A 27500-nucleotide genomic window follows, 5' to 3' on the forward strand; every position below is an offset into this window, starting at 1 on the left:
AATAATTAAGTTCTATGTTAGAATAAGAATCAGTATACAAGGCATCCATGGCTCCATAAAAAGTCATAAATTATCTGAGGTTTAGGTCTTAAAAGTATTAAAATGTCTTAAATAGTCATTTGAGGTCTTATTTTTTTCACCATGCAAAGACAGGATTCTTTAGATTAAGAGAGACAGAGGGTTTGTAGTAGTATGTGGGGTTTTTTTTTTTTTTCATTGAATGTGCTTTACTAAACACAGTTGGACTTTATGTCCCTTAATAACGAATTTCTGGTTGTCCTTTTTCTTACACTGCCCATTTATAGTGTCAGAACTTTCATTAGTTATTAGGGCTGGGCAATATATCGATATTATATCGATATCATGATATGAGACTAGATATCGTCTTACATTTTGGATATCGTAATATCGTGATATGGCATAAGTGTTGTCTTTTCCTGGTTTTAAAGGCTGCATTACAGTGAGGTGATGCAATTTTCTGAACTTACCAGGCTGTTCTTACTTCTAGCTGTTCTATTATTTGCCTTTACCCACTTAGTCATTATATCCACATTACTGATGATTATTTATCAAGAATCTCATTGTGTAAATATTTTGTGAAAGCACCAATAGTCATCCGTACAATATTGTCGCAATATCGATATCGAGGTATTTGGTCAAAAATATTGTGATATTTGATTTTTTCCATATCGCCCAGCCCTATTAGTTATGTTCAGTAGGAAATGGGTAATAGTTTTGCCAGCTTAGTTTTTAAATTCATCTTAATTTCGATTCCAGGTTGCAGTATAAAGGGGAAAAGTTAGTCTGCCAGCTCTCTCTATAGTGTTGTTTTATAAAGACCTGAATGAAGCCCCCCCCCCCCCCCCACACACACACACACACACACACACACACACACACCCACACCTGTGTGTTTAGTGCCGTGTGTGACCTCAACTCCATCACTGAACACACTTGTGACTCTTTGTGGCAGTTTCTCTATCAGCTACAGGAAATCTACCCTCTGCTACGACAGAGCACGTTGCTAGGATACTATTTAGCACTTATATCGACATGATCAGCACACACACACACACACACACACACACAGACATACACCGCCATTATCACCTCCACCTTCACACAAACTCAAACATGAAGACACATAGGCATAGAAACAGGCGCATTCACTCACATACACAAAATGAATGACACACACACACACACACACACACACACACACACACACACACACACACAGAACACAAACTACAGTTATGCAGTTTCTCTTCTTCATCTGCTGCATCTATAGAGTTAATAGGTTCACTTAATACCAGAGCTCAGAGTCAAACTACACGCCGGAAGGGTCACCTCTACTATTCATCTGGAAGAACCCACCTCCTCTCCTCTCCTTTCTTCTCTTCTCTTTTCTTTTCCTCCCTCCCTCTCTTTTTTTTTTCCGCCCACTCACAGGCGCAGCGCCTGCTTTTAATCTTAGCGGACTTTTAATGATTTTAAGTTCAGTTGCTTCACAGATGGCGACCGGTAACGTTTTAATTGAAGCTTACAAGTGAGTGGAGGGGAGAGTTTGTCAGAAGTGGGCTTGAGGATGTTTTAAGCAGCACCTTGGATAGGGTTTTTTTTTTCGTTTTTTTTTCGCTCACTTGTTAGGCCGATGTAAGGTTTTCACGAAAGACATAAATTGGCTTTTGGCCTACTTCCATCTCTTGCTCTATTCCCCAGTACGCTTCTAATGTAGACTGCAAATATTATTCTTGCTGCAGATATTATTCTTATGCCGAATCTGTCGGGCAGGAGGGATTTAGTATTGGGTTTCAGCATAGATGAGGCATTTTTTTTTGTTCTTGGAAATGGTGTACAACAGCTCCAATAGTTTTATTTTTTATTTTTTTTGGTGCCTCGGAGAGATGAGCCCATTTCTCTCCCGTTTCACAAGGCTTATTAGTTTTCACTGTCAGCCCTTTCTCCGCCGCTAGTTTCTCTCTGCTGGAGCAGGGCCTCTGCTCTCCACTGCAGCTCATGATTGTCTGTGCAAAAACTATAAAGTGATTTCTCAGACTTATCATATTGTCTGCTGTCCTGAAATGAGCATTATCTTCAACAGTGGGTCTTTATTCGAGTTACTTGGCAATCTTGGCCAGCAGGCTTATTCTCTACCGGGAAAGTCAGTTGTTTATGAGCTTATAACCATGATTAATTTTCTTAAACAGAAAGGCTTTGTTCATAATGCTAAGTGGCTGTGGACAGCGCTGGATCAGCCTGTTGGAAAAGAGCCCTCGGTGTGCGTGCTTCTCGTCCCGTGTCTCTCCGCGTTGACCCCGTGTCCCAAACACTCCGGTCTCCTCGTCCACCGCTGCTCTCTGCGGCTCTCGCTGCTCTCGGCTTTCCTCCAGACCTCTTCTTCCCCCGTGTCAACTTTTCTCTTCTACTCACTTCTCTTTTGTCATGTCCTCTCCGCTCATCGTGTTTCATGTGGTTTCATCTGGCTGCCTCATCTTGTCTCTCGGCGTGTAATTTCTACTTTTCCCATCGCTTCTCTTGCCCTCTTCTCTCCTCCTCTCCTCTCCTCTCCTCTCCTCTCCTCTCCTCTCCTCTCCTCTCCTCTTCTCTCCCGGCGTGTAATTTCTACTTTTCCCATCGCTTCTCTTGCCCTCTCCTCTCCTCCTCTTCTCTCCCCTCCTCTCCCCTCCTCTCCCCTCCTCCTCTCCTTTCCCCTTCCCCTCCTCTCCTCTTCTCTCCTCTCCTCTCCTCTCCTCTCCTCTCCTCCTCTCCTCTCCTCTCCTCTCCTCTCCTCTCCCCTCCCCTCCTCTCCTCTCCTCTCCTCTCCCCTCCCCTCCCCTCCTCTCCTCTCCTCTCCTCTCCTCTCCTCTCCTCTCCTCTCCCCTCCACTCCTCTTCTCTCCTCTTTTCTCCTCTCCCCTCCTCTTCTCTCCTCTCCTCTCCTCTCCTCTCCTCTCCTCTCCTCTCCTCTCCTCTCCTGACCTTTCTCCTACTCCCCTCTACTTTCTCCCCTCCGCTGCGACTCCTCTGCTACGTTGTTCAGCCACAGTTCCCATAAGCCCCGGGGCCACAGCTGCAACGCGACCGTCTCTCCCCCTGACCTCCCCATGTAGCGCTGGAGAACAGCTGTTCCCTGTGCGCACACACACACACACACACAAATGTCCACACACACACACACACACACACACACACACCAACCAGCCGAGCTTGCTGTGCTTCAAGGGAGGCTTGCAGAAGGAGCAGTGGGGTTGCACTTCAGGCTCATGATCACAGTGCCACACACGCAAACACACACTGACATATGTGCTCCAACATGCACGTGGAATCTTACCACACACACATACATGCACACACACAGATACATACACAACCCCTATCTATCTTACATGTACATCATTATATGTAACCTTCACAAATACACACACACTCACGTGCACACACACACGCTTTCACAGAGACAGACACAACCTATGTATTGTATGCACATCATTAGACATGCCTCTCTCTCTCTCTCTCTCTCTCTCTCTCTCTCTCACTCACTTACTCACTCACACACACACACACACTCATATGTTTTCACAGATACCTATCAATCTTGTATGCACAGCTTCACCAAGGTGCACACACACAAAATCACACAGACACGTACACATTTTCACATCGACATGACCCCTCTTGTGCACCCTCATCATTATACATACCCCCCCACACACACACACACACATACACAGCAGGACCTCCACAGTCAGCCTAAATCTAACCCAACAAGGGCCTTACTGAAAGGCTTAGTGGTCCCTTTTGTTCCTCAGGGTGGGGACCGGCGTGCCCTTTGACCCCTGCGCTCTGACCCCGCCCAGCTTTAGAGCCTAAGTTAGGTCATATGAGACCAGGCTTGCCCGTCTGAGGTGTCTCATATGACTAAGATGTATTGGCTGTAGCCGAAGGGGCCGTCAGCTCATGTTGTGGCATTATAGAGATACAATGGAAAGCACAGAGGGTGAGGTAAACAGCACAGACACAACACAACGTAACACAGACACAATACAGACTCGAAACAGACACTAGGGTTCGACCAGTATGGGTTTTTGAAAGCCAATACAATGCTGATATGTCTGTGTTGAAGCTGCCGATATTCAATAGTTTTACATCTGACAATTTTCATGCCAAAATAATTACAAGTAGTCATTTTTTCCCCAATGAATTGTATCCTTGTCTGGGTGGAAAAGCCTCTGAAACAACACTTAGGCCACAGGACATTAAACCTCTCAATTGAAACCCACACTAATTAAATTATTTTAAGTGGGTTAGCTGGGGTACTCTGGAATACATTACTAACTTTAAATTAAGAATAAACCATTATTGAAAAAATAAATCAATAAACAAATAAATAAAATGCACAAAGATAATCAAATTCCATCACATGTTTTACAGAGAGCCAGGGAGGAAACTCCATCATATTGCCAGTGGTCGACATTGACTGGCTTATACAAAACACATGATATTAAACAGCACAACACACATTGAGCTACTTAGGACACACACAGCCATGCACACACTCATTCATAAGGGTCATAGGTCAACACTGAAAACACTGACATGGGCACACACACACACACACACACACACACACACACACAGATATACCCCGTAGCCCTGCGTCTTAGGCTTGGGATTGTTGGTTGAATTTGAATGCAGACCTCCTGCTGACATCTATCCATGATTAATGAGAGAGTCCGGGTTAAGTTTTGGCTCCTTAATGAACACAGTTTGAGAAGTTGAAGAGCCTATCAATATTTGACATGTTTCTTGAATATGTTTGCATAATTGATGCGGGAATCTAAATTGAATCATAATTGCATCATTGCGGACGTTTCGCCCTCTCTCCCTCTCTCTCTCTCTCTCTCTCATTATTTTTCTTGTCCTTTGTATCCTACTCCCCATGATATTTCTCTCTAGACCAAATATGCCCCCCTCACTATCATTTTCACACACACACACTCACACACACACTCACACACACTCAGATGGGTGCCGACAGCCAATCAATGTGATCTCAGGGTGTGACTGACACATGGCGCTGATGAACCCACTGGGTAGTGGATCGCCTCGCTTGCCTCCGCCTGTGATTGACAGCTGTACCTACTCTCTCTCTCTCTCTCTCTCTCTCTCTCTCTCTCTCTCTCTCTCTCTCTCTTTCTCTTACACACACACACACACACACACACGTACACACACCATAAGCACTGACTGCCTCCCACATCATGCTGCTCTCCAGTGTCGTGTGGTGTTGTTGACATACCCTGCATTTGATAGCAATGTCAGACTCAAATACTCAAATTATTGTTTGTGTATGTATGCGTGTGTGTCTGCTTGTGTGTGTGCATGTGTGTGTGTGTGTGTGTGTGTGAGAGAGAGAGAGAGAGAGAGAGAGACAGAGATCCATTTCCTGTCTATTTTTTTTACTTGCTAGCCAGGAACCACAGAGCCACTGATATCTGACTTTCCAAATAGGAATCTTACTGTGAGTGGCTAAGACGCCACCGCTTTTCCCATCAGAAGACACACACACACACACACACACACACACACACCATAGGCTATCGTCAGAGGAAAACTTAATAACTCCAATTTTGGTGATGTTTTTGAGTTGAGTTTTACATCATCCTTTATGGGAACAACTTAAGTTTCATGACCCGAGGGACCGTGAAGCCCCATTCAAAGCGGAGTAGAATTTCAACAATGCACGGCCGTGTATCTGAAAAGAAAGCTGACTTTTCAAAGCCGTAATGTTGACAGACGACGGTGCATCACTCCACCCTGCCATCCGTTTACCTTTTATATTTACGGCGCTGCTCTGGGTGGGTTTTTAGTATTCTCTGATTGGTGTTGTTCAGCTGAGGGGACACAGATGGCGGCAGGACTGGGTTTATATTTTGATTTAGTCGAGCCTTCGGAGGGAATACATTAGAATATGTTTGCAGACACGAAATTAAGATGTGATTAAGTTTCTACTCACCTATTGGTGGATAGAGGGACCGGTCTTTCTCCGGCAGATGGGACCCCGGTTACTGGCCGGCGCTGCTTTGGAAACGGTTGGGTGGGTGTGGTTGGGTGTGTGGGTGCATATTAACGTGCATGCATTTTTGTGGAAGAGTGAGTGTGTTTGAATGTGCGTGTGTGTGTGTGTGTGTGTGTGCGGGCATGTTGGCGTGCCTGTGTGTGTGTGTGTGTGTGTGTGTGTGTTTGTATGTGTATTTGTATGAGAGAGTGAGAGTGTGTGGTATTTAGACTCTTCAAGATTTCAGAGAATGATTTGTCTTGAAAGAGCCTGCAGCGACCATAATGTGGATGGAACGAATTGATGCATTCCTCTGCGTGTGTGTCTGTGTGTGTGCGTGTGTGTGTGTGTGTGTGTGTCAGATGAAAGGATGTCTCGGTAAGGGGTAACTCTGGCCTCCTCTGCGCTCCTCGTTTCAGCGGCTCTGATGACAAAATGTGTCAGTGTTTAAAAAGAGGCCGCCGCAAAGCATGTGCTGACATGTCTAAATCTGAGACTGTCTCACACATATGGACTCATACACACACACACACACATACACACACACACACACACACACAGTCGTCCCGAGGGCCATCTGGAAGTGAAGTGCAGAGCGAGGCACAGCTGGTCTCTAGTGAACATCCACAGAGTCTGGACCCCTCATCTCCAGAATCACACAGAGAGGCGCCAATCACTGACTGAAGTGTGTGTGTGTGTGTGTGTGTGTGTGTGTGCGTACGAACGTGTTTGTGTGGATGTGTCGTCTTGGAATGGGCCCTGCAAAAAAAAAAAAAAAAATCCCCAAATATTCTTGACTACGTGTGTGGAATAGGTGTCGCCTAGTTTGAAATCTACCTCAGTAGCCCACTTCTATCCTCTTGAGGATTGTGTGTGTGATTGGGGACTCTGACTGCTGCGCAGACACTAAATGTAACTGAAAAATTGCCTCCATCTGTTGGCAGTGGAAAAAATCCGAGAGGACAAATTGAAAAGATTGCAAGGATAAAGCCGTCATAGTGAATTAGTATCGCGGCAGGAGGACTTCTTGTTATCGGGGTATTTGTAAAATATTCAGGCTTACACGTGTGAGGAGGGGAATGGGTAGCACAGAGCGTAGCTGCAGGCAAAGAACAGGCTGCTGACTTGAACTGATTCAGAAGTTTGTGTGTGTGTATGAGTGTGTGTCTGCATGTGTATGAGCCCTAACTTTAGTTTGTGTGTGGACATTTTTTTTTTTTTATGTAGACTAATGTGGTTCACTCCCAGCACCTGCAGCTATACTTTTCCCCAATACACTTCCCAGATCTCATTTGAATGGTAATAGGGATTCGGTACAGCTATGCAAACTACCGTAGCATCTTAGAAATTCCTGAAACCCCAGTCAGTTTTGAGGCCATTCGGCAGCGTTGAGTTACGGGGACTTTCCAGGCAAAATCAAAAAGTTTCACACGCTGTATGTTTCGTTTCATTGGCGGTGTGAAGGTTATGGTTACAGAGTTCACTGACATATAGGTCTATATCAACAGGAGTGTTGCTGTTGATTCTCAGTTTTGGTGACAGTGAAATTGAAAGTGGAATTTGACTTGAAGGGGCTGTGCTATTTCTCTTTAGTGTCTCTGTATTCACAGAGGGCGAGAGAGAGAGAGAGAGTGAGAAAAAAACATAGCAGAGATACCTTGGACCCATCAGTCAGCATTTCCCCTCAAGAAATGGTTCCTGACGGGGCGGAAAAGACCCGTGACACCAAAACTCTGTTGAAACCGATGTAGATGAAGCTCTTTGAGGAAGAAAGGCAGCTCTTTTTGGTGCAGTGCCCCAACCCACCTATTCACTGAAATAGGGCTGCAACTAATGATTATTTTCATTGTCGATTAATCGATTAGTTGTTTGGTCTAGAAAATGTCAGAAAATGGTGAAAAATGTCGATCAGTGTTTCCCAAAGCCAAAGATGACGTCCTCAAATGTCTTGTTTTGTCCACAACCCAAAGATATTCAGTTTACTGTCATAGAGGAGTAAAGAAACCAGAAAATATTCACATTTAAGAAGCTGGAATCAGAGAATTTTGACTTATTTTTCTTAAAAAATTACTCAAACCGATTAATCGATTATCAAAATAGTTGGCGATTAATTTAATAATTGACAACTCATCGATTAATCGATTAATCGTTGCAGCTCTACACTGAAACCACTGTCATCTGTGATAGCGATTCAGCCATGTGGGCTACAGTATCATTTAATATATATATGATACTTGGTGGACGCTTTCATCTAATGCACCTTACGATATCTTATCCTTACGAGTGCTGGCATTTTCAGCACGGGTGGCCCCATCAGGATGGAAGCCCTAACCCTGGCAGTGTTACGCCTGGTTCATGCTTTCTGTATGGCTTGACGCGCACAAGCGCCGTATGGACACGCATGTGCCGAACTGTTGCCTTGGCATTAATGTTTCTTGCGCTTTCATGACGACTACTCACCTGCAAACTCGCTTTAGGTGCTGTAGGAAAATTCAGCTATCCAAAATCCCACAAAACAAAAGCAAGGCAACAGTAAACATGTCGTCCCCCACGAATGCTGAAGTCCCCATCTGGGCCAATTAGTACCAAATATGTCACCTTGTTTGGAGATGTAATGCAGCGGTGAGATGCATCATTTCCCAAGTTTTGTCAAAATCTGATCTGATCTCATTAGTCTGAGATATAGCGTGCGATACATGGATAAGTGAATAAATTATGTAGCACCCGGCTCTTTGGCTGATCGGTACGATTTCGAAAATGTGAGAGCGCAGTGGTGAGGTGCATCATTCCTCCAAGTTTCAGCAAAATCCAACAAGTAAACAAAGTTTGTAGGGCCACCCTTAGGCCAGTCAGTGCAATTTCAATCAAAATGCCAGAATGGAGCAATGAGATGCATCATTCCCCGAAGCTTGCCAAAATCTGATCAGTTGCGTGCAAGATATTGTGCATGACGGATTAATGGAGGGGGACTTGGGAGACAAAAGCAAAATGTAATCAGCCATTGGTTATGGTTCTTCTTTGTTCAGCCAATCTTCGACAGAGGCACATCTACGTACCTGTGGTGCCATCCTCGTTTAAAATTTCAGATGGTGCAAGGCCTTTCGTTCCAGTCGTTGCGTGATTTTTTCCATGCGCACTCAGTTTGTTTGTTTCCATTAACCGGGCTTTAGTCTGATTCGCTGCCCACTGAGCTATGCAGGACTCCAGCAATCGTTTGGCTGGACAGTGGAAATGCTATAAATGCTGTAGTTCTATAAGTGGGCGTAATCAGATTGGCCCGTGCGTGGTCAGACCTCAGGGTCGTCATGGGATTGGCCACAGTAAGCCTGTTTGTTTGGCCAGGCGGACCTCTGGGTCATTCCATGCTAGAATGCTAATTGGAACTAGCATAAGCTGGCTAATGAGCGCTAATTAGGCTAATGAATTAGTTGCAGAGAGTGTACAGCAGGCATGATGAGAGAGGAGGAGGAGGAAGACAGGACGAAATGGACAGGCACACATCTGCACGCACATGCACACACATACAGTACACACACACACACACACACACACACACTCACTCTATACTCCACAGGGGTAGAAGGGTGCACAGCCGCAGGGTAAATGAGTGGGAAGTAACAAGGGTGAGAGTTAAGGGGGCAAGTGTACACACACACACACACACACACACACACACACACACACACACACAGAGTTCAGTCACACACCAGTGATTCTTCTCTCTAACTCCCATTTATCGCTATACGCATGTGCGCACACATTATCATTCTCAGGCATAAACACACACAAAGACATATGCCGATGCACCCCCCCCCACACACACACACACACACACACACACACACCCACCACCACCCCCATACCCCTACACCCCCCCCCTGCCAAACACACTCTATCTCAGTTAGTCAGGAACGAAAGATGCCCCATCTTTATCCACGAGCTCACTTAGCCTGCACATCTGTCGCACTCTCATGGGAACACACAACAATATGCTAACTTAGACACTCATGTGTTTATGGGGAGCACGGGGCTCCTACTTCATTAGCGGAGGAATCTGTCGTCAGGGACTGTGCGAGTTATTTACTAGACAAATGAGCACATCTGTGGCATGACACCCATAAGTACAAATACTCTTTGATGTACACAACACTAGATCTGGAGGTCCTCTTGTGTGGTTGCATTCATGTGCAGAAGGACACAATCAGAGGAAATTGGTAGCTGTTGTTTTTTTTTTTTACCGTAAATGGACGAGTTGATTAGCGAACGAGTTCTTATTGTATTCACGCTAGAATGTCTTTTGCTGCTCTTTTAAAACCTCATAAACACACAAACGGTCTCACTCACAAACTCCAATACAATATATGCAATGAAACAGCATTTAGAGAATCATTGGACACTAAAACTCTCCATTAAAAACCCAGACTAATGAAATTCTTTTAGGTGGGTTTGCAGCTCCTTAAGTCAGGGTGACCCACCTCATCTATTCAGTGGCAGGGGAAACTCTGCTGTGCACATAACAGCACCATAACACACACACTGATTCCCAGCTTTCCTTTTCCGTCTTTATAGAGGGGATGACAGGAGTTGGCATTACCTTTATTCTAGGCGGCCTGTCTGTCTGTCTGCCTTGTTGTGTGTGTGTGTGTGTGTGTGTGTGTGTGTGTGTGTGTGTGTGTGTGTCGGTCGGTCGGTCTGTCTATCTGTGTGTGTGTCGGTGGATCAGGTTGTGTCCTGATCCCACGGGTGTGTGTGTATGGTGTGTGTGTGTGTTTGTGGTGTTATTTTCATCCTCTCTCATTGTGGCTGCTAATCCTGCCATCTCCAGACCTGCTCACCTTTCTGTCTTCACACACACATGCACACACTCTCACCGGCTGTGGCACATCTTGGCATGCTGCAGACGCACACACACACACACACACACACACACACACACACAAGCAAACACACTAGTGCACACATATTGTTCACACTCAGGCCTCCATGGAAGCACACATTGGTTCATACGCATACACACACACAGACACACGTTGACATGACCAAACAGCCGATGTTTGTGATCACAGTGATGTGCGCGCACACACAGACGCACACTCGCACTGTCACCCCCCCCCACACACACACACACACACACACACACACATACTGAGAGACAAAGGAATGAGTGAGTGAGATCCGGGAGACTAATGTAACAACAGCCTCATAAATGCAGTAAATTGGATCTCTTTCTCTCTGCTCCCTGGAAGACACTCAGGCTGGTTGCGGTTTTGTGTTTTCATCACCCTGGAGCTCCCTGTTCGGGGAGGGGTAGTCACTGGGTGCCTGCTGGGTGCCCACACAGCACCAAAAAGACCTGCCGGCACGCTGCCAAGCCCCCACCTTTGGGAATCCAGGCTGGCGGATGGGAGTGGTGGGGCGATGGAGACTGGGGTGGAGACAGGGGATCAGATTCAGAGACAAGCCTCTTTCAGCTATACCAGTAACAATATTTTCTTTTTGTTTGTTTGTTTCTATCCCCCTCTTTTTGCTTTGTGTCCCCCCCTCACCCCCCCTCACCCCCATCTGTGTGGATGAAGTGCAGATCGCATGTAATTAAGTCACTGCAAATGGAGGCACTTAATGACAGGTTGCCATGGCGACGGTGTTGGAAGATGCCAGTGGGGGTGGTCGAGAGGGGTTTTAAAACGGCAGCAGAGTTGTGAGACATGCTGGCACATGCACACAAACACACACTCATATACATACAAAACACACGGGTGCACACACACACAGGTTATCCTCTCTGGTTTATTAGATGCCGCTTTGTTTTCTGCCTCCCTGTTTTTTTTTCTGGTTGTTTTGTTGGTCGACTTCATTTTCTACTGTTTTCTGTCCAAGCGTGACACGACTGAGTCCTTCCAATATGCTTCCACTTCACCTCTGTCACACACTCTCTCTGTTTTACCTTTCACACTTTCATTGTGTTATCATCCTCACACACACTCGGTCATTTACACACACACACACACACACACACACACACACACACACACACAATAGCAATTCACAGACGAGTACCAATTTCTGAAATTCCGCTCACACAAAGTCCAAATGCGCACACATACACACACACAGCCTGCGGGCTCACAGCTCGGCGGTGGTTCTCCCTCCATCAGCTCAAGGTCACAAGGACAGAACGGAGGGAGAGCTCTGCTGTTGTTAGAGAGAACAGAAAAAGGAAGAGAAGCAGAGGCGGAGAAGAAGCGAGAGAGAGAGAGAGAGAGAGAGAGAGAACGAGCAAGGCAGGGGCCTCTAACCTCCACTGAAAGACCGCAGCAGCAGGAGGGCTGAAGGGGAGGAAGAGAGGAAGAGGGAACGAGGAGAGACATATGGAGGCGGGAGGGAGGGAGAGGGGGCGAGGCAAGGGCGGGTTCACACGGCAGGAGGATGCTCTCTTCACGGCCTCCTCCAGTGACCTCATCACCCCCATTCAAATCTCCAAGCCACTCCGCAAACACTCCCTCGGCAAAGAAAAGTATGATTATCTCTACTAGGTGCAATCCCAGTCAAAATAAGGTTAAGGTGCACAGCAGGTGAATCAGATGAGGGCGCTTTTTCATTTTACTTTGCCCTGTAAACCGATGATTTGCTTGTTAGGCTTGGTTGGAAATTTTTCACGTTGGTTATAAAACTTTAAATGGCCGAGCAGAGACGGAGAGTTCTGTCTGCTGCGAAGGCGTTCAAGTGCCATGACCTGCAAGAATCAGCCTCCCCATAACATTACCCAACTGCTGTGCAGGTCATTATAACAGAAACACATAGCAAAACATTTGCATTGTGTTGTTGGACCTGTGAATATGACATTCTCACACACACACAGGCACAGTGTGTAGATAAAAGGCTTGTTGCAGGGCTGTTGAGTGTTAAATCCTGGCCCTGCTGCACTCTCATTGATATTCACTGCCATCAGATGCTGGTCTGTTCTGTGGGCTGTAACACACACACACACACACACATAAACACACAGATACACACACGCACATGCAGACACTGGCCAGGCAGACAGCTGGTGTGGAAATATGGGCTACGATAGCTCCTTCGTCTCCATCGACAGGTGACAGAACGTCAATGTGAGGGCGTGCAGCTGTCGCTTGTTCACGCTGTGTGTGTGTGTGCGTGCATGTGTGTCTATGAGTCTGTGGGTGTGGGTGTTTGTGTGTGTGCCAACCATGTTATGTGATGCACAGAATGTTATGTATGTAGGTGTAAATGAGGGTGGGATTTTTATCACAGACTGTCATGTCCTGGCACTTCATTAGAGCTTGGCTAAGTAAGAGACAAGGCAGCATCTTGCAGGAAGCATCAGCAATCACCTTCAAACGTGCGTGTGTGTGTGTGTGTGTGCGTGTGTGTGTGTGTGTGTGCTGCCCCTGGCTTCAGCTTTGCCCCGTCAGCTTGGTCTATATTCACAGGCACACAGGAAGCATCAGCAATCACTGTCACACTTCTTTACGAGCTAAAGTGCATCCATAGCATCATCAATAGCGTGGGTGTGTCTGTGTGTGTGTGTGTGTGCGTGTGTGTGTGTGTCCTGTAACCTTCACCTTGTATAGACTGGGACGAAATGAGAAATGATTTTCTGCCTCTCCACTCTCTTAACCCCCCAACCCAAACAACCTCGCAACCCCTCACGCCTGCTTCTGCACTCGGCTGGCATGTCAGCTGTTAGCTGGTATTAGCTGGTTTGTGTGTGTGTGTGTGAGAGAGAGAAAAGAGGGAAATAGAGAGGGAGAAAGAGAGATAATGTGGGTATGTGTGTGTGTGTGTGTGTGTGTGTGTGTGTGTGTGTGTGTGTGAGCGAGCAAGGGAGAGAGAAAACCATAGAGGGAGACATTTCTGTATCCACGTTCCTGTGTGAGAGCAAGGAAGAGAGGAGAAATAAAGATGAAAGAGTGCAGGACTGTCAGGGCTGGCAGGGGAAAAAAATGAAAGAAAGAGAGAGAGAGATGGCAACCTTTGCCGAGTGACTTGGCAAAGGTTGAAGCGATGTAGGAGAAAAGTAAATGGCCATCTCTTTCATATGGTAAACATCTTAATATCTCCCCTAACCCATCTGTGTAGCATAGTATACACACACACACACACACATAGACACGCACACACACACACATCGGTGCTGCATACCTGTTGGGCTGGGGCTGGTTATAAACAGTGTACCCACACTGTCCACACAAACAAATATATACACACATATAGAAAGGCTGCAAGCCTGCAAACATGCACACATGCACAAATGCACAGACACACAAATAATCAATCTCTCTCTCTCTCTTTCCCTCTTTCTCTCTGTCTCGCTCTCTCTCTCAAACACACACACACACGGAGCCAGCTGTGTGGTGGAAGCAGGTGTCACTCTCAGCTCATTACCCCTGGCAGGGTTGATCATCCTGTTTGGAGAGCAATAAGACACACCTCACTGGAGAGATAGAGGGATGGAGAGAAGAAGAGTGTTGGGGGGGGGGGCATCAACCTCCTGCTTTGAGAGATAGAGGGATCGGAAAAGAGAGCAAGTGGCTTTTGCAGGAGCGATAGAGAAGGGAAGAGGAGGGCGGGAGGGTGCGAGGGAGCATGTTGGTGGTGAGATAGAAAGAGGAGGAGAGGGGAGGAAGAGGATGGAGACGGATAGAGAGAGAGGGAGGTGGGGATGGAGCGCCGGCTCTCACAGCTCAGTGGAGAAATGGAGGGGGAGAGGAGAGGGAAGTGAAATGGAGGGAGCGAGCGAGCGCACACTTCGTAAGAGGGATAAACGGGTGGAGAAAGAGTGGAAGAGAGAGAGAGAGGGTGACAACGGATGAAGTGATAAAGAAAAAAACGAGTGATAAGGGAGGAAGCTGAGAGTGGGAAAATGAAGTGAGTTATGGACAACAGACACTGTGGAGTTTCCACAGGAACCAAAGCTGAAGTCACAGGAACATGCCGCTCTTCTATTTCCCCTGAAAAAAATGCACCAAAGAGACTTTAGTTTTTTTTGCTGGTGTTTGAGATATGAATGTGTTGTGTGCTTATGATTTGCCTTTTTATATGTTTTGTGATTTAAAAACAACAACAAAACAGACTGTGTTTGATGTAATTTTCTGTAACACCATATGCAGATTGGGACAATGGTGTGTGTGTGTGTGCCTGTGTGTGTAGGCGTAGTGTTGTTATCCACAAGCTATGCATGAGATCGAAATTTCATCAGGTGTGATATAAATTTATAATATATACAATTTATATATTCTACATCAATCCAAAATTGCCAGGTGGAAATGCCATTACAGTGATATATGCATGTATTTCTCTGTATATGGTTACAGACCTTGTGTATTACTGTAAACTCAATGTGTGTGTGTGATGTGTTTGTGCAGGTACGACTACAGGGAGATGCTCCACAACTCCACCTTCTGTCTTGTGCCCCGCGGCAGACGACTGGGCTCCTTTCGCTTCCTGGAGGCGCTGCAAGTAAGCGAGCAACACACACACACACACACACAAACACATCCTTCCATTACGAAGGTTTCATGTGACAGCCCATATCCTGCACATACTGTAAATGCATTGCCACTAGCCATAATTACTGGAAAGAGAAACACTTATACCCGACTCAAATTCCCACTTTGCATTTGTTCTAAAGGTGCTATGCTTTAACATCATTAAATCATTAGCACCTTAACTTTGAGACAATAGTATAATCACTATAAACAAACAACAACCATTGCTGAGAATATTGGCAGCCTCTACCTGCCTCTACACTGCATTTAACATTGTGTGCCACCGGGTAAGATTTCTCAGGAAATCTGCTGGATTGCTTTACAGCACAAAGGGATATCGCTTTATGGCGCAAAACAGGAAGAGGGGGGGTGTTATTTCAGCGCCAGTGGAGCTAAAGCTTTCAGAGTTTTCTCACATTAGCAGATGTTGGAGTGAGCGAAAGGTCTTTATTCTCTTCAGTAAAGCGAAAGGCAAATCAAACGCATGCGGAGCGATGCAGGGGGGAGGAAGGGGGGAAAAGTAGTAACAGCTTTGTGACAGAAAGCAACAGGGCAAGTAGAATCTACTAATCGTCTTGTTTTCATTTGTTTACAGTAATTATACCAATTAATTTGACAGTGATATACTGAAGCGTCTAATAACCAGTCAGTCACAGAGTTTTTTACTAAATTGACTTTCGAGTAGACTAAACTTTTCTCGTGTTGACCTCTGCGGTAAACCCCGCCCTTTTGGCACTCCGGAGAGGTCAAAACAAACTCCAGGAATCATTTGCTAATACTGTTTTATTTGTCCCGGACCTGGAGTGCGCTGCATTTACCTACACTCTACCCCCTGCCTCTTGAAATCCACACACTTCACCTCCCATTTTCCTGTTCATCCATTTCTATAATTGCGCTGCACACTTCTGCGTTAGGACCGCACTGTCCTTTACCTCTCCTTACCGCGCGCCGCCGTACGCAGAGTGCAGCCACATGAGTGCACTTATCTCACTCACTATCAGCTGCCACACACACTACACACTTCACTCTGGTGGGAAATATGCCTTCTCCTCTCCTCTTCCTTCCCCCTCTCCTCTCCTCTCCTCTCCTCTCCTCTCCTCTCCTCTCCTCTTCCCTTCCCCTTTTCTCTTACCTCTCCTCTCCTGTCCTCTTTTCCTCTCCCCTTGTCTCTTCTCTAATTCTCTTTTTCTACCTTGCCTTTTTCATCTCTCCTCTTCTCTTCTCTCCCCTCTATTATTCTGTCCTCGTCCTTCCTCTCTTTTTCTGTCCTCCTCCTTTCCTTTCCTTTCCTATCCTGTCCTCTCCCCTCCTCTCCTCTTCCCTCCCCTCCTCCCCTCTCCTCTCCCCACCTCTCCTCTTTTCCTCTCCTCTCCTTTTTCTTCTACTCCCCTTGTCTCCTCTAATTCTTTCTTCTAGCTTGCCCTTTTCATCACTCCTCTTCTCTATTATTGTTTCCTTGCCCTTCCTTTCTTTCCCTGTCCTCCCTTCCCTTTCCTCTTCCCTCCCTCTTCTCTCCTCTCCTCTTTCTTCTACTCTCCCCTTATCTCTCCTCTAATTCTCTTTCTTCTACCTTGCCTTTTTCATCTCTCCTCTTCTCTCTCTATTATTCTTTCCTCGCCCTTCCCTCTCTTTTCCTGTCCTCCTGCTTTCCTTTCCTTTCCTGTCTTCTCGAGATGGGAAAGGGAAGGAAGGAGAAAGAGCTCTTTCTCCTTCCTTCCCTTTCCCATCTCTCCTCTCTCCTTTTCTTTATTCTTCTTTCCTCTCCACTCCTTTCTTTTCGTCCTCCTCCTTTCCTTCTCCCTCTCATCTCTCCTCCCCTCCTCTCCTTTCCTCTCCTCTCCTCTCATCTCCTCTCTTCCCCTCTCCTCCCCTCTCCTCCCCTCTCCTCTCCTCTCCTCTCCTCTCGCCTCTGTTCTTTCTCTTTTTGTCTGACTCACTTCATTTCATCGACTCACCAGCTAAGGAAGGCGTGTAGAGGGAGAGAATTTATGGGCTTTGGTCTTTGCATGAGAAAGCAATCCTCAATAGAGGTCAACAGTGTGTGTGTGTGTGTGTGTGTGTGTGTGTGTGCGCGTCTGTATGCGTGGGATTACTTGTTTGTTTGTGTGTGTTTGTGTATCTGTATGCATGGGATTGTTTGTGTGTCTGTATATATCTGTATGCGTGGGATTGTTTGTGTGTGTGTCTGTGTGTGTGTGTGTGTGTGTGTGTGTGTGTGTTTGTGGAGGAGACAGCAACAGAGCCTGAGGGCCAGTTCGGGTTTAGCTGACACCTTTATGACCTGGGAGTGACAGGGCCGTCATTACATCAAACTCCCACCAGAAACACACACCCACACACACACACACACACACACACACACACACACACACACACACACACACACACACCAGCTGTTCCCTCTACCTCTCCTCTCATCCCTCCATCCCTCTGCCACTCCTTTGCCAAAGGTCACATTCAGCTTCTCTACCTCTCTCCTTTCATCTTTTTATATCTATTTATCCACTTTCTTCTGTCTTTTGATCTTTTTTTAATTCCCTCATCCCTTTTTTATCATTCCTCCTGCGCGCCTCCACTGAGTAATTAAATCTCGCCCACTGAAGAATCCATTTTTGATAGAGGTGTGTCAACAGGTGCAACTCATAGCTATGTATATTGCTGTGCACACAAACCTTAAGTTCACCTCTAAAAGCTTGACTGCATTATGTCAACCAGGCCGAATTGAGTCTTTTCTTTGGTTTACAGCCTCATAAAAGATAAAGAAACTTAAAAAAAAAAAAAATTAAATAAATAGAAATGAATCAAAGACAAATCAAAGAGAAATCTATTAAATGTGATTCAAAAAATCTTTTTGTGCGTGTTTGAATTCTCGTGGTTCAAAAGTCTTAAAGCAGAGGGAATGAAGGTTCTTTTCTTGTGTCTGTAAATGCAAACTGCCTCTTTGCATGTCTACAGTTTAGTCCCAGCTCTTACTTTTATTACTGTTATTTTCACTGTCTGTTAGGCTCTCTGTGATATGCTCTCCAGCAAACAGCTGTTAGTTTCACTTGTGTATCTCTGTCAGTATGAGGCTTTATATTGTATTCCTCACTGTCTATATGCTGCCTGCCTGCATATCTATATTATACTGTATGTTTAAACTTACTTCTGTATATCTTCTGTGTATGGATGATGTTTGAGCTTAAACTGTGTAGCTATGTGCCAAGCAGCATGTACGCATGTCTAGATTATGTTTGAGCTCATATCTGTAGTTTCCACAATGAATAATCGTAAAATATTGGCAACATTGACACATTTCGTTTCATTTAGAATGTCTGCTGTTGTTTAAAATAGTCAAGATGTTGATATAAGATGGAAAAGGTTCAGCAAAATAGATGTTTTCCTCAAATCATTGAGACTAATAATTGCGATCAAAGCTACAATACAACAATACCAATATCCTACTCCTGCCCTCCTCCCCCTCAGTTGAGCAGGTTCACGTCTTGTCAGTCATCTTGATGAGCTGTTTACTTTGTAACGGCATCTAGCCCGAGGCATCCATAAAGGCGGTAAAAGAAGCAAACCAGAAAATGTGGTGCATTGTGCAGTAAAAAAAAACAAACAAACAACAAAACAATGCCAGTATTCTCTCATGTCTTTCAACGGGCCTTGTCTGATGCACATTTAGCTCCACTGTACTTTCTTTTCTCACTGTTTCGCGCCATTGTTGTTATTGTTGTGACTTCCTCGCTCTGTGGCCGCTAGTCTCACCACTGGTCGCTTTTATATGACACACCCACATCAAATGATATATGCCCCAAAACATCCCAAACATCAAAGAAAAGCACAGACAGACCTATTTATTTATTGTTGTTTTAATATGAAAACAGGTGAATATTGCATCTTTAATAATCCCAATAGTAATATGTAACAAACCAATCAGGATTTAGCTCTAGCTGTAAGTGTGTGTATGTAAAAGATATGTCCGAGCTTCCCTCTCTGTTGCTGTGTGTGTCTCAGGCAGCCTGTGTGCCGGTGATGCTGAGTAACGGCTGGGAGCTGCCTTTCTCCGAGATCATCGACTGGAACACAGCCGCAGTCATCGGCGATGAGAGGCTCCTGCTGCAGGTAACGGCCCGTAGACGCACACACACACACACACACACACACACACACACACACAGACACCCACACACAAACCACATGCTCTGTATATCACCTGGAAATTGCAGCAGATAGAGTAGCAGCAATAGCAGCAATCTCCAAACCTGAAATGAAACCTATCGTCCCTGACGGTCGATATAATACACTGTACACACTCTTTGTTGTCGATCCCATCCAAGATCCTGTGTCATGTGTGTACATCGGTGGTTCTCAACCTTTTTAGAACACACAACACAACACAACACACACACACAACAAAATTCTGGCAGCACACCAAATCCTTGATAGCTTGAAAATTTCACACAAAGCCTCACGTTGTCATATCAGAGGGCAAGTAAACAGAACAAGCAAATGGATTTGGCTGGAATTGCTTGAACTTGGTGGGGGGGGAAAGTAATTATATGCCCATTAAATCTTAATTTGAATGAAGTCTGTAATAATATTGTTTGACATTGAGTTTTATAACATAGGAGCTCCCTCTCAGCTCACTCCAGTGTGCCTGGCCCCACTGGATCCATCTATGGATATTTTACACAATCTCAATATGGTGGGCTAGGATGCACACAGCATACATGTAATATCTTTTTCTCCAAATGTTGGAAAATTATAAATGGGAATTGTTTTCTACCCATATTAACCAGATTTGGGAAATACATACATTATTCCTCCGCTGGTAAATGTGCACCATTAGCAGGATAACCAAAGAGTTGATAAAATGTGTACATATGCCATTACCCTCCCTTTACTGTAATAAATGCACTCACAAATGGACTGAACTACACTACTACTTAAAAAATAAAAGCATAAAAGCATCAACCAAATGGCTGCTACAGTATCCTAGCTACTGTTCCAACTAATACTATTTAGTGCCTGGTTGTTGCTGTTGCTGTTATTGCTTGTAAATCCCTTCCAGTGTGCTCCTTTCACCAGAATAAGATCCAATTTTTTTATCTACACGCTATGTAGCAGGGTTTTTTTTCTCTGGGATTCTGATTTTTTTTTTAAAAATATGTTGTTTTGACCTCCAAACTAAGGAATAGTCTAAGCTAACCCAACAAACATGCATTATCTTTTTCAGCCTTCAGTACACCGCAGGGACTTAGAGAGGCTTCAACACCATAACATGCTGAATGAGAATTTTCTTGAGTATAACTTTGGGACCAATTTTAATCTTCCTGCGACCGAGTTTCGGGTCCCAATCCAGTCGTTGAAAATCATTGCAGTGCTGTGTGCTGACTGACTGTTGTTGTCTGTGGTTTGCAGATCCCCTCCACAGTGCGCTCCATCCACCAGGATAAGATCCTGTCCCTCAGACAGCAGACTCAGTTCCTCTGGGAGGCCTACTTCTCCTCTGTGGAAAAGATAGTGCTGACCACTCTGGAGGTGAGGAGCTAGGACACACACACACACGCACACACACACACACACACACACACACATACAGCTCCCGTCCCCTTTGCCTCTTTGCCTTCCTCTCCCCTACTCCTCCATCATCAATCTTTCTCTCAGAGGGCTGCAATGTCACGCCAGCCTCTCTGCAATCTTCGCTCCATTCGCAGGCCTCTGTTTGGTGCAACGCTAGGAGCAAAAAAGAACAGGTCTCATTACGGGGAGCAAGGGAATGGGTTTCCACACATGCTCAGGGACAATTTTCTACAAGCTGCTCTTTGTTTTATTCTAAATGGGTAAAATATGCGATTGCATGTGAGTTGTGCCCCCACTTATGTTCCCCTATAACACTGAATCCCCATTTAGATGTATTATTATAGGTGTTTTAATAGTATAGTTTTTAAATAATAATAATAACTCGTAGTAGTCGTAATAGCAGCAGTAGTAGTGGTAGTAGTAGTTGTAGCGTTGGTGGTAGTAGTAGTAGTAGTAGCAGTAGTAGTAGCAGCAGTAGTAGTAGTAGTAGTAGTAGTAGTAGTAGTAGTAGTAGTAGTAGTAGTAGTAGTAGCAGTAGTAGTAGCAGCAGTAGTAGCAGTAGTAGTAGCAGCAGTAGTAGCAATAGTAGTAGTAGTAGTAGTAATAGTAGTAGTACCTTTGGATCACAAACCCATTTCTACCACTGATCTCATATTGTTACATGCATCCACCTTGTTAACAATAACCCAGTTTAGGGAATTTGTGAAGGAAAAAACTATTTACCCATCCAGTCCCCATCCCTCATTATTCAATTGAAACAAGTTGTTTATAGATGCGGGGCTAACACCTGGGCTTACAGCCAGCCTCATGCTATGGTTACAAATGTCTTCCTCCCTCCTGCCTCTCCTCTCACATAGTATCCCATCACACCTATATCTCTATAGCCTCGGAGCAAGACTGCCTTCATTGCTACAATCTCATTTATAACCTCCCAAATCTGACATCTGCCCTTTACCTGTCCACATAGACATGGGCACGCACACACACACACACACATACACACAAACATGGCACACAATCTGTTGTGGCTTCAGTATCTAGAGTCTGTCTGATTTTAGCTAGCTCTAACATCTATCGCACATTTGTTATCTATAGTCTGTCTCACCATGGGCCGTCACACATGTACGCACACACAAACACACTCACACACACTCAGGAACACATCTCCATATGTCAAGGTGTGTCAGCCCGGATACACATGGTGCCACCCAGGTGTAACCTTGCTGACATGTTGTCACTCCACACTAGAGAGCAAGGTGACACAGTGAAAACCTGTGACTCAATGTGTGAGCGTGTTTGTGTGTGTGTGTGTGTGTGTGTGTGTGTGTGTGTGTGTGTGTGTGTGTGTGTGTGTGTGTGTGTGTGTGCGTGGACGTTGGATAGGGAAACGGGAAGGGCTAAACGCTTAATCCTGACTGACTGTCCTGTAGAAGGAGCGAGGGAGGGGCAGAGGAAGAGAGGAGGATAGAGGGAGGAAGGGTGAAGAGGAGAAGGGGTGACATATGTAAATGGTGTTGCCGTGGCAGCCCCCGAGATAACGAGCGACATGGTTTATTCATCCTGTCGAGCCTGCGCTCGCACCACTGCAGATCTGGGACGATACACGCACACACACACACACACACACACGCACACTCACACACCGATATCTTGACAGATTGAATCTCCTCACTTTCACAAACGCAAACACACTTGCCGGTTTTATTGACTACCTACATGCTCTCAAATAGTGTGTGTGTGCATGTATGTGTGTGTGTGTGTGTGTGTGTGTGTGTGTGTGGCAGTGGGGGTTAGTAGTTGGAGAGGATAAGCTAGCAGGAAACATGAGTTCAATCATGTGGTGTTTCCTGTCATGAAGTGGACACGTTTCAACCAATCACAAGGTCAATATAGCTGGATGTGCGGTGCCGGCACACCTATTAAAGTCACCTATTAAAGCCACCTCACTGTGTGTTTCCAGAGAAGCAGGATTTATCTATCATGCTCTAATTGGTTGATTGTGGCTGTTCGGAGGTGAGATTGAGTCGTCCATCATGTCCGACTGAGAGCTGCCGACGGGGGAGGAGCTCCAGCCAAGCGAGCAAAATTGCCAATCATAAGGTGTAAGGGCTGCAGGTTTTAAGGTGGCAGGCAGTGTTTTTATAGAGAAGTTAACGGATTCCAAGTTAATCTGTTCGGCTGAGGCAAATGGTTATCGACTGCCCTGGGGATATAGCTGGAGAAAGGGAGAAAAAAACTCTTAACACACTCACACGGTCCTGTTTTTTTTTTTTTTTTTCTTCACATCCCCCGCCAACCCAACCCCCCCCACCCCCCCCCCCCCACCCCCAATGAATTTTTATGTTGCTTTGTCAATATTATTACAGTAAGGCCCCTCCAGCTATATTATTAACTTCTCACGATGAGAGCGGCCGTCTAGCTAGCTAGCTCACCCAACGCCCACTGCTGCAAATCACCTGACCTCCCTCCCCACCTCCCTGTCTCTCTCTCTCTCTCTCTCTCTCTCTCCGGCTCTTTTTCTCACTCTCTCGCTCCATATATCCGTCCTTTGCGTTACCAAGCCAACGGCCAAGTCACCCCTCGCCACCTCGCGACTCAATAGCGGCCATAAAACACGGCCGCAAACCTGTGTCTGTTTTACTGAAGCAATTTAGCCTGGCTCAAGGGCACAGCAGCAATATCTCTTCCCTCCGCCCGGGCGCCTGTTCGGCACGGAGGCCGGTCGCGCCTGCCTCCGAGCCGCGGCCGGGGGAAAATAGTGGCTATTCTTGTGTCTGGCTGTTTGACTGACTGCTCTATTTGGGCGCAGAAAGGATCGGGGCAGGCTTGACTGACTGGTGCTTAGATACAGCTGATGACTTTGTCTGCGCGGACCGTGTGGCTCTGTCTGAGTGACTGACCGGCACCGATGCCTTTGACTTCCTGATGTGTTTAAAAGCGCCTGGCTGGGTTAAAAGAGCGTGGTTTAGTTTGTCTGAGGAGGAAATATTACACAATAACGTGGGTTTCTTTCAGCACCTCGGCTCTGCTTTGTGCTGCAGCGATTCACTCTTGACACGATCAATAACCGCTATTGAGGTGGCACAAAGCAAACATTTGGAAGCACAACTAGCTTCTAACTTCCAGCTGGTGTCTGCCAGCTCACTTTTATTACTGTTTTCCACCTGCTGTAACTCACTGACTGGGTTTTGGATAATGCTCTGGCATTCAAAATTTCAAAAGCTTTATTCAAAGTAAGAACATTCACTGTGTTGATATTCATTGACATTCATGACTGTCTGCTTTTTGGCTTTTTTTGTGAGAAAACTCATTTCACAGTGTGAAATGTTTTATAGGTATCATTACAAGGCTCATTGACCAAATCTTGAATATTTCATCCACCATAATCTGAAAGGAAAACATTTGTTCCTTTATCGTGTCGACACAAATGCATCTGATTTATATAATTCCTCGGAGATCTGGGCGAAATTGTATTTACAGATACTTTTCATTGTTTGTTTTTGCTTACTTAGGCGACGTGTTTGGCACAATGGGTGGCAGAAAGTTTAGATACAGGAAAGTACTAAAAGTTCCTACTTTTCTGTGATTGACAACCTACCACACTACAATATCTGAATTGTTCTGTGTGGGTGGCAGGGAGGCCTAGTGTTAGAGAGGCTGTGCTGTAATTGAAAGGACAGTTTTGATCCCAGCAACAGTCAATGTGTGTCCATCAACAGCTTTGAGTCCAGTTAAAGTGACACTGAAAGACAAAGAGCCCCTACCTGCTCAGACATTGTAAGTAATGCATAAAAATGCATAAAAAAGTATTATTATTTAGTCCCAATACACATATAACAAACATTTTATGTAACTGTGATATTTGTGTTCCTGAAGACTAATCTTCTGTTACAGAGGGATTTGGCCTAGTTGACAGTCATATTGCACATATTCAGCTGCCTTCTGTATTGCCACTGTTTCATCACTTAACAACACCTTCATTTTCAGTCAGGAAGTTGTGGTCAGGAAGAAGTACAGCATTTTAAAATAGAAAACAGGTCAGAGCCCTGCTGAATGTAAATGTGAAATGCACCTTTCATGCAGGTTAAACAAAAGAGTTATTTGCAAAAGGTATTTGACCCAGGCAGCGCTCCGTCTAATCCCTGTTTGTTGCTGTGTGCAGATCATCCAGGACCGCGTGCTGGAGCACGGCTCCAGGAGCAGCCTGATGTGGAACAGTCACCCTGGGGGACTGTTCGCCCTGCCGCAGTACTCCGGATACCTGGGAGACTTCCCCTTCTACTACGCCACACTGGGTCAGTAACACACACACACACACACACACACACACACAGTACCCACTTCGGACACTTTAGTGGCGTAGTGTACGAAGTGCGGTTACATAACTCCAATCACGCTTCTACACACCTGCGCAGTCCTGAACCTATCCATAAAGGTCGGTCTAAAACTCGTCTCTAAAGATTTCCTTCTCATCCATCACTCCGCAGCCAAATATTTTGTCACAATCTTCGTACAAGAAAAGACTTTCCACAGTTTCCCCCCCCCCGGTCTGGCTGCAGCTGCGGACCTTGTCTCAGCAGCAGAAATATAGCCTTCACCCTTGATCTACTGCCCTCCTCGAATGGCTATGTCTAGCAGCAAGTGGAGTGGAGGAATGGGCCTTTGACGGATGTTTGTATTAGTCTTGCTGACACACCAGCCCGTCCATCACTGGTTTTGAGTCAGCGTTGCTTCTGCTGCCGCGGCGAGGCCAATTCCTCCGGCTACGGTTCAGCGGTGCCGACTTCGCCCCGCCAAATATCTGTGACCCGGCCGGGAGCCTCTCCATCCCTCTCCTCCTCACTCCATCATCATCCAGCAGTGATGGGCCGCTGCATCCATGCAAACACAAACACGGATGACACACACACACGCACAGACTGAGAGAAGTACACACACACACGCACACAAATTCAGTTGATGGAGCACCCGGGGTGGAGAGCTGATATTAAAATGGATGGGCGCGGTGACAGGCATGGATTACCCTGCCCAGGAGTTTATTTGTTTGTCAAAGAGGCAGCAATTAAACACGGAAGGGGTTTTTAAGAGACAAGGTGGCTTGTCGCTGCTGGGTAAACGAGTAAAATCAAAGAGGGGGGGAGTTTGTTTCCGAGTCACACTTCAGGTTGAGTCCCCTCATGTTCTCCGAGAGCCAGTAGCCAGACACACACACACACACACACACACACATGCACTTAAACACACAAATCCACACAGCGGCAGCAGAATGTGTTTTTGTTGCTTTAGTAAAATGGCCATTTGATTGGCGTTGTTATTGTGGGTATTAAGTGGCCTCGAATAGCCGGATCAATGCTGTAACAGCCTGTTATGTGGCCATAATCAGTTAGCTGGTGGCATTAGCAGGCACAGGACTTATTGGTGAGATTGATTGTTGATGTATTGATATGGGATGTGATAATAACCGCCACAGACCATCAGATACTTCTCTATACAGGCAGCATGCACATCCAAACGTCAAACCTGCTGTGTGACAGTAATGCCTGTCTAGGTTCTTTTAATATTTCATGAAGAACTGTTTATGAGCTTGTTATATATTTACACCCTAGGAACGTTTAAAAATTATACAGACTCTTTACTCTTTACTTTCTCATTCGAATACTCAAGCTGCCAGTTAAAAAGGATGATTTGCCAGATTTTTAAAATGGTATATATTACGCTCCTCACCGTGAAAGTAGTTCAATGGCGAAAGGAGACTCTTAACTAATGCAGCCTAATGCTATCTTCTCTGTCATGCTTTGTTGGTTCGGATTAGATTAGATTTAAATTAGGAAAACTTGAACGTCCTCTACGATCCGTCTTGCTCAATATCTTATTTCCTGCTCATTTTCAGCCTCGATTACTTTGTTCCAACATCAAGTCAGACTGAATTTAAAGTCACAGCAGCAGCTAGTTGTCTGTTCATTACGTTCCAGATACAGCTGAAGGGTTTCAGTCCAAAATGAGATATTTAGTTATCAAGTGTATTTTGGAAATACATTGAAGTTATTGAATATTTTAAAACGGTTGCTGAAATACTGACATTGCTGATGATGAAATGATCTATATTTTTGAACTTCTGACGGATTAATTTTAAGTAGCATCTCTTTCTAAAATTATATTTGAGGCATTTGGGAATTAAACCCTTCAGTTGTCGACTGGCATTATCCTCTTCAAAGACCTTCAAGCTACATTGACGGCTGACAGTCGGCTCCTTCTGTTCCAGACAGGATTCTTGTGTGGATTTTTTTTTTTTTTTTTTTAATTGTGACCGTGTGTGTCTGTTGTGTTTCAGGTATCAAGCCGTACCCCAAGTTCACTGCAGTC

At 45.4% G+C, this 27500-nt stretch overlaps 1 protein-coding gene across 1 annotated transcript in view; it reads left to right on the forward strand.

Moving 5' to 3' along the window:
- Nucleotides 1-27500, forward strand: part of ext1b (exostosin glycosyltransferase 1b) — a 104158-nt gene that overhangs the window by 58055 nt on the left and 18603 nt on the right. The window contains exons 2-6 of the mRNA XM_071531707.1: nucleotides 15447-15540; nucleotides 19569-19676; nucleotides 20976-21095; nucleotides 25300-25432; nucleotides 27469-27500. The exon at nucleotides 27469-27500 is cut by the window's right edge and continues 87 nt beyond it. Of these exons, the coding sequence (XP_071387808.1) occupies nucleotides 15447-15540; nucleotides 19569-19676; nucleotides 20976-21095; nucleotides 25300-25432; nucleotides 27469-27500 (487 nt within the window). The remainder of the gene's footprint in view (nucleotides 1-15446; nucleotides 15541-19568; nucleotides 19677-20975; nucleotides 21096-25299; nucleotides 25433-27468) is intronic.

Source organism: Centroberyx affinis, unplaced genomic scaffold (assembly GCF_046629955.1).
Source record: "Centroberyx affinis isolate AG114_WGS23_722 - 3 ecotype Tasmania unplaced genomic scaffold, CSIRO-AGI_Caff_v1 ptg002115l_1, whole genome shotgun sequence".
Classification (NCBI taxonomy): domain Eukaryota; kingdom Metazoa; phylum Chordata; class Actinopteri; order Beryciformes; family Berycidae; genus Centroberyx; species Centroberyx affinis.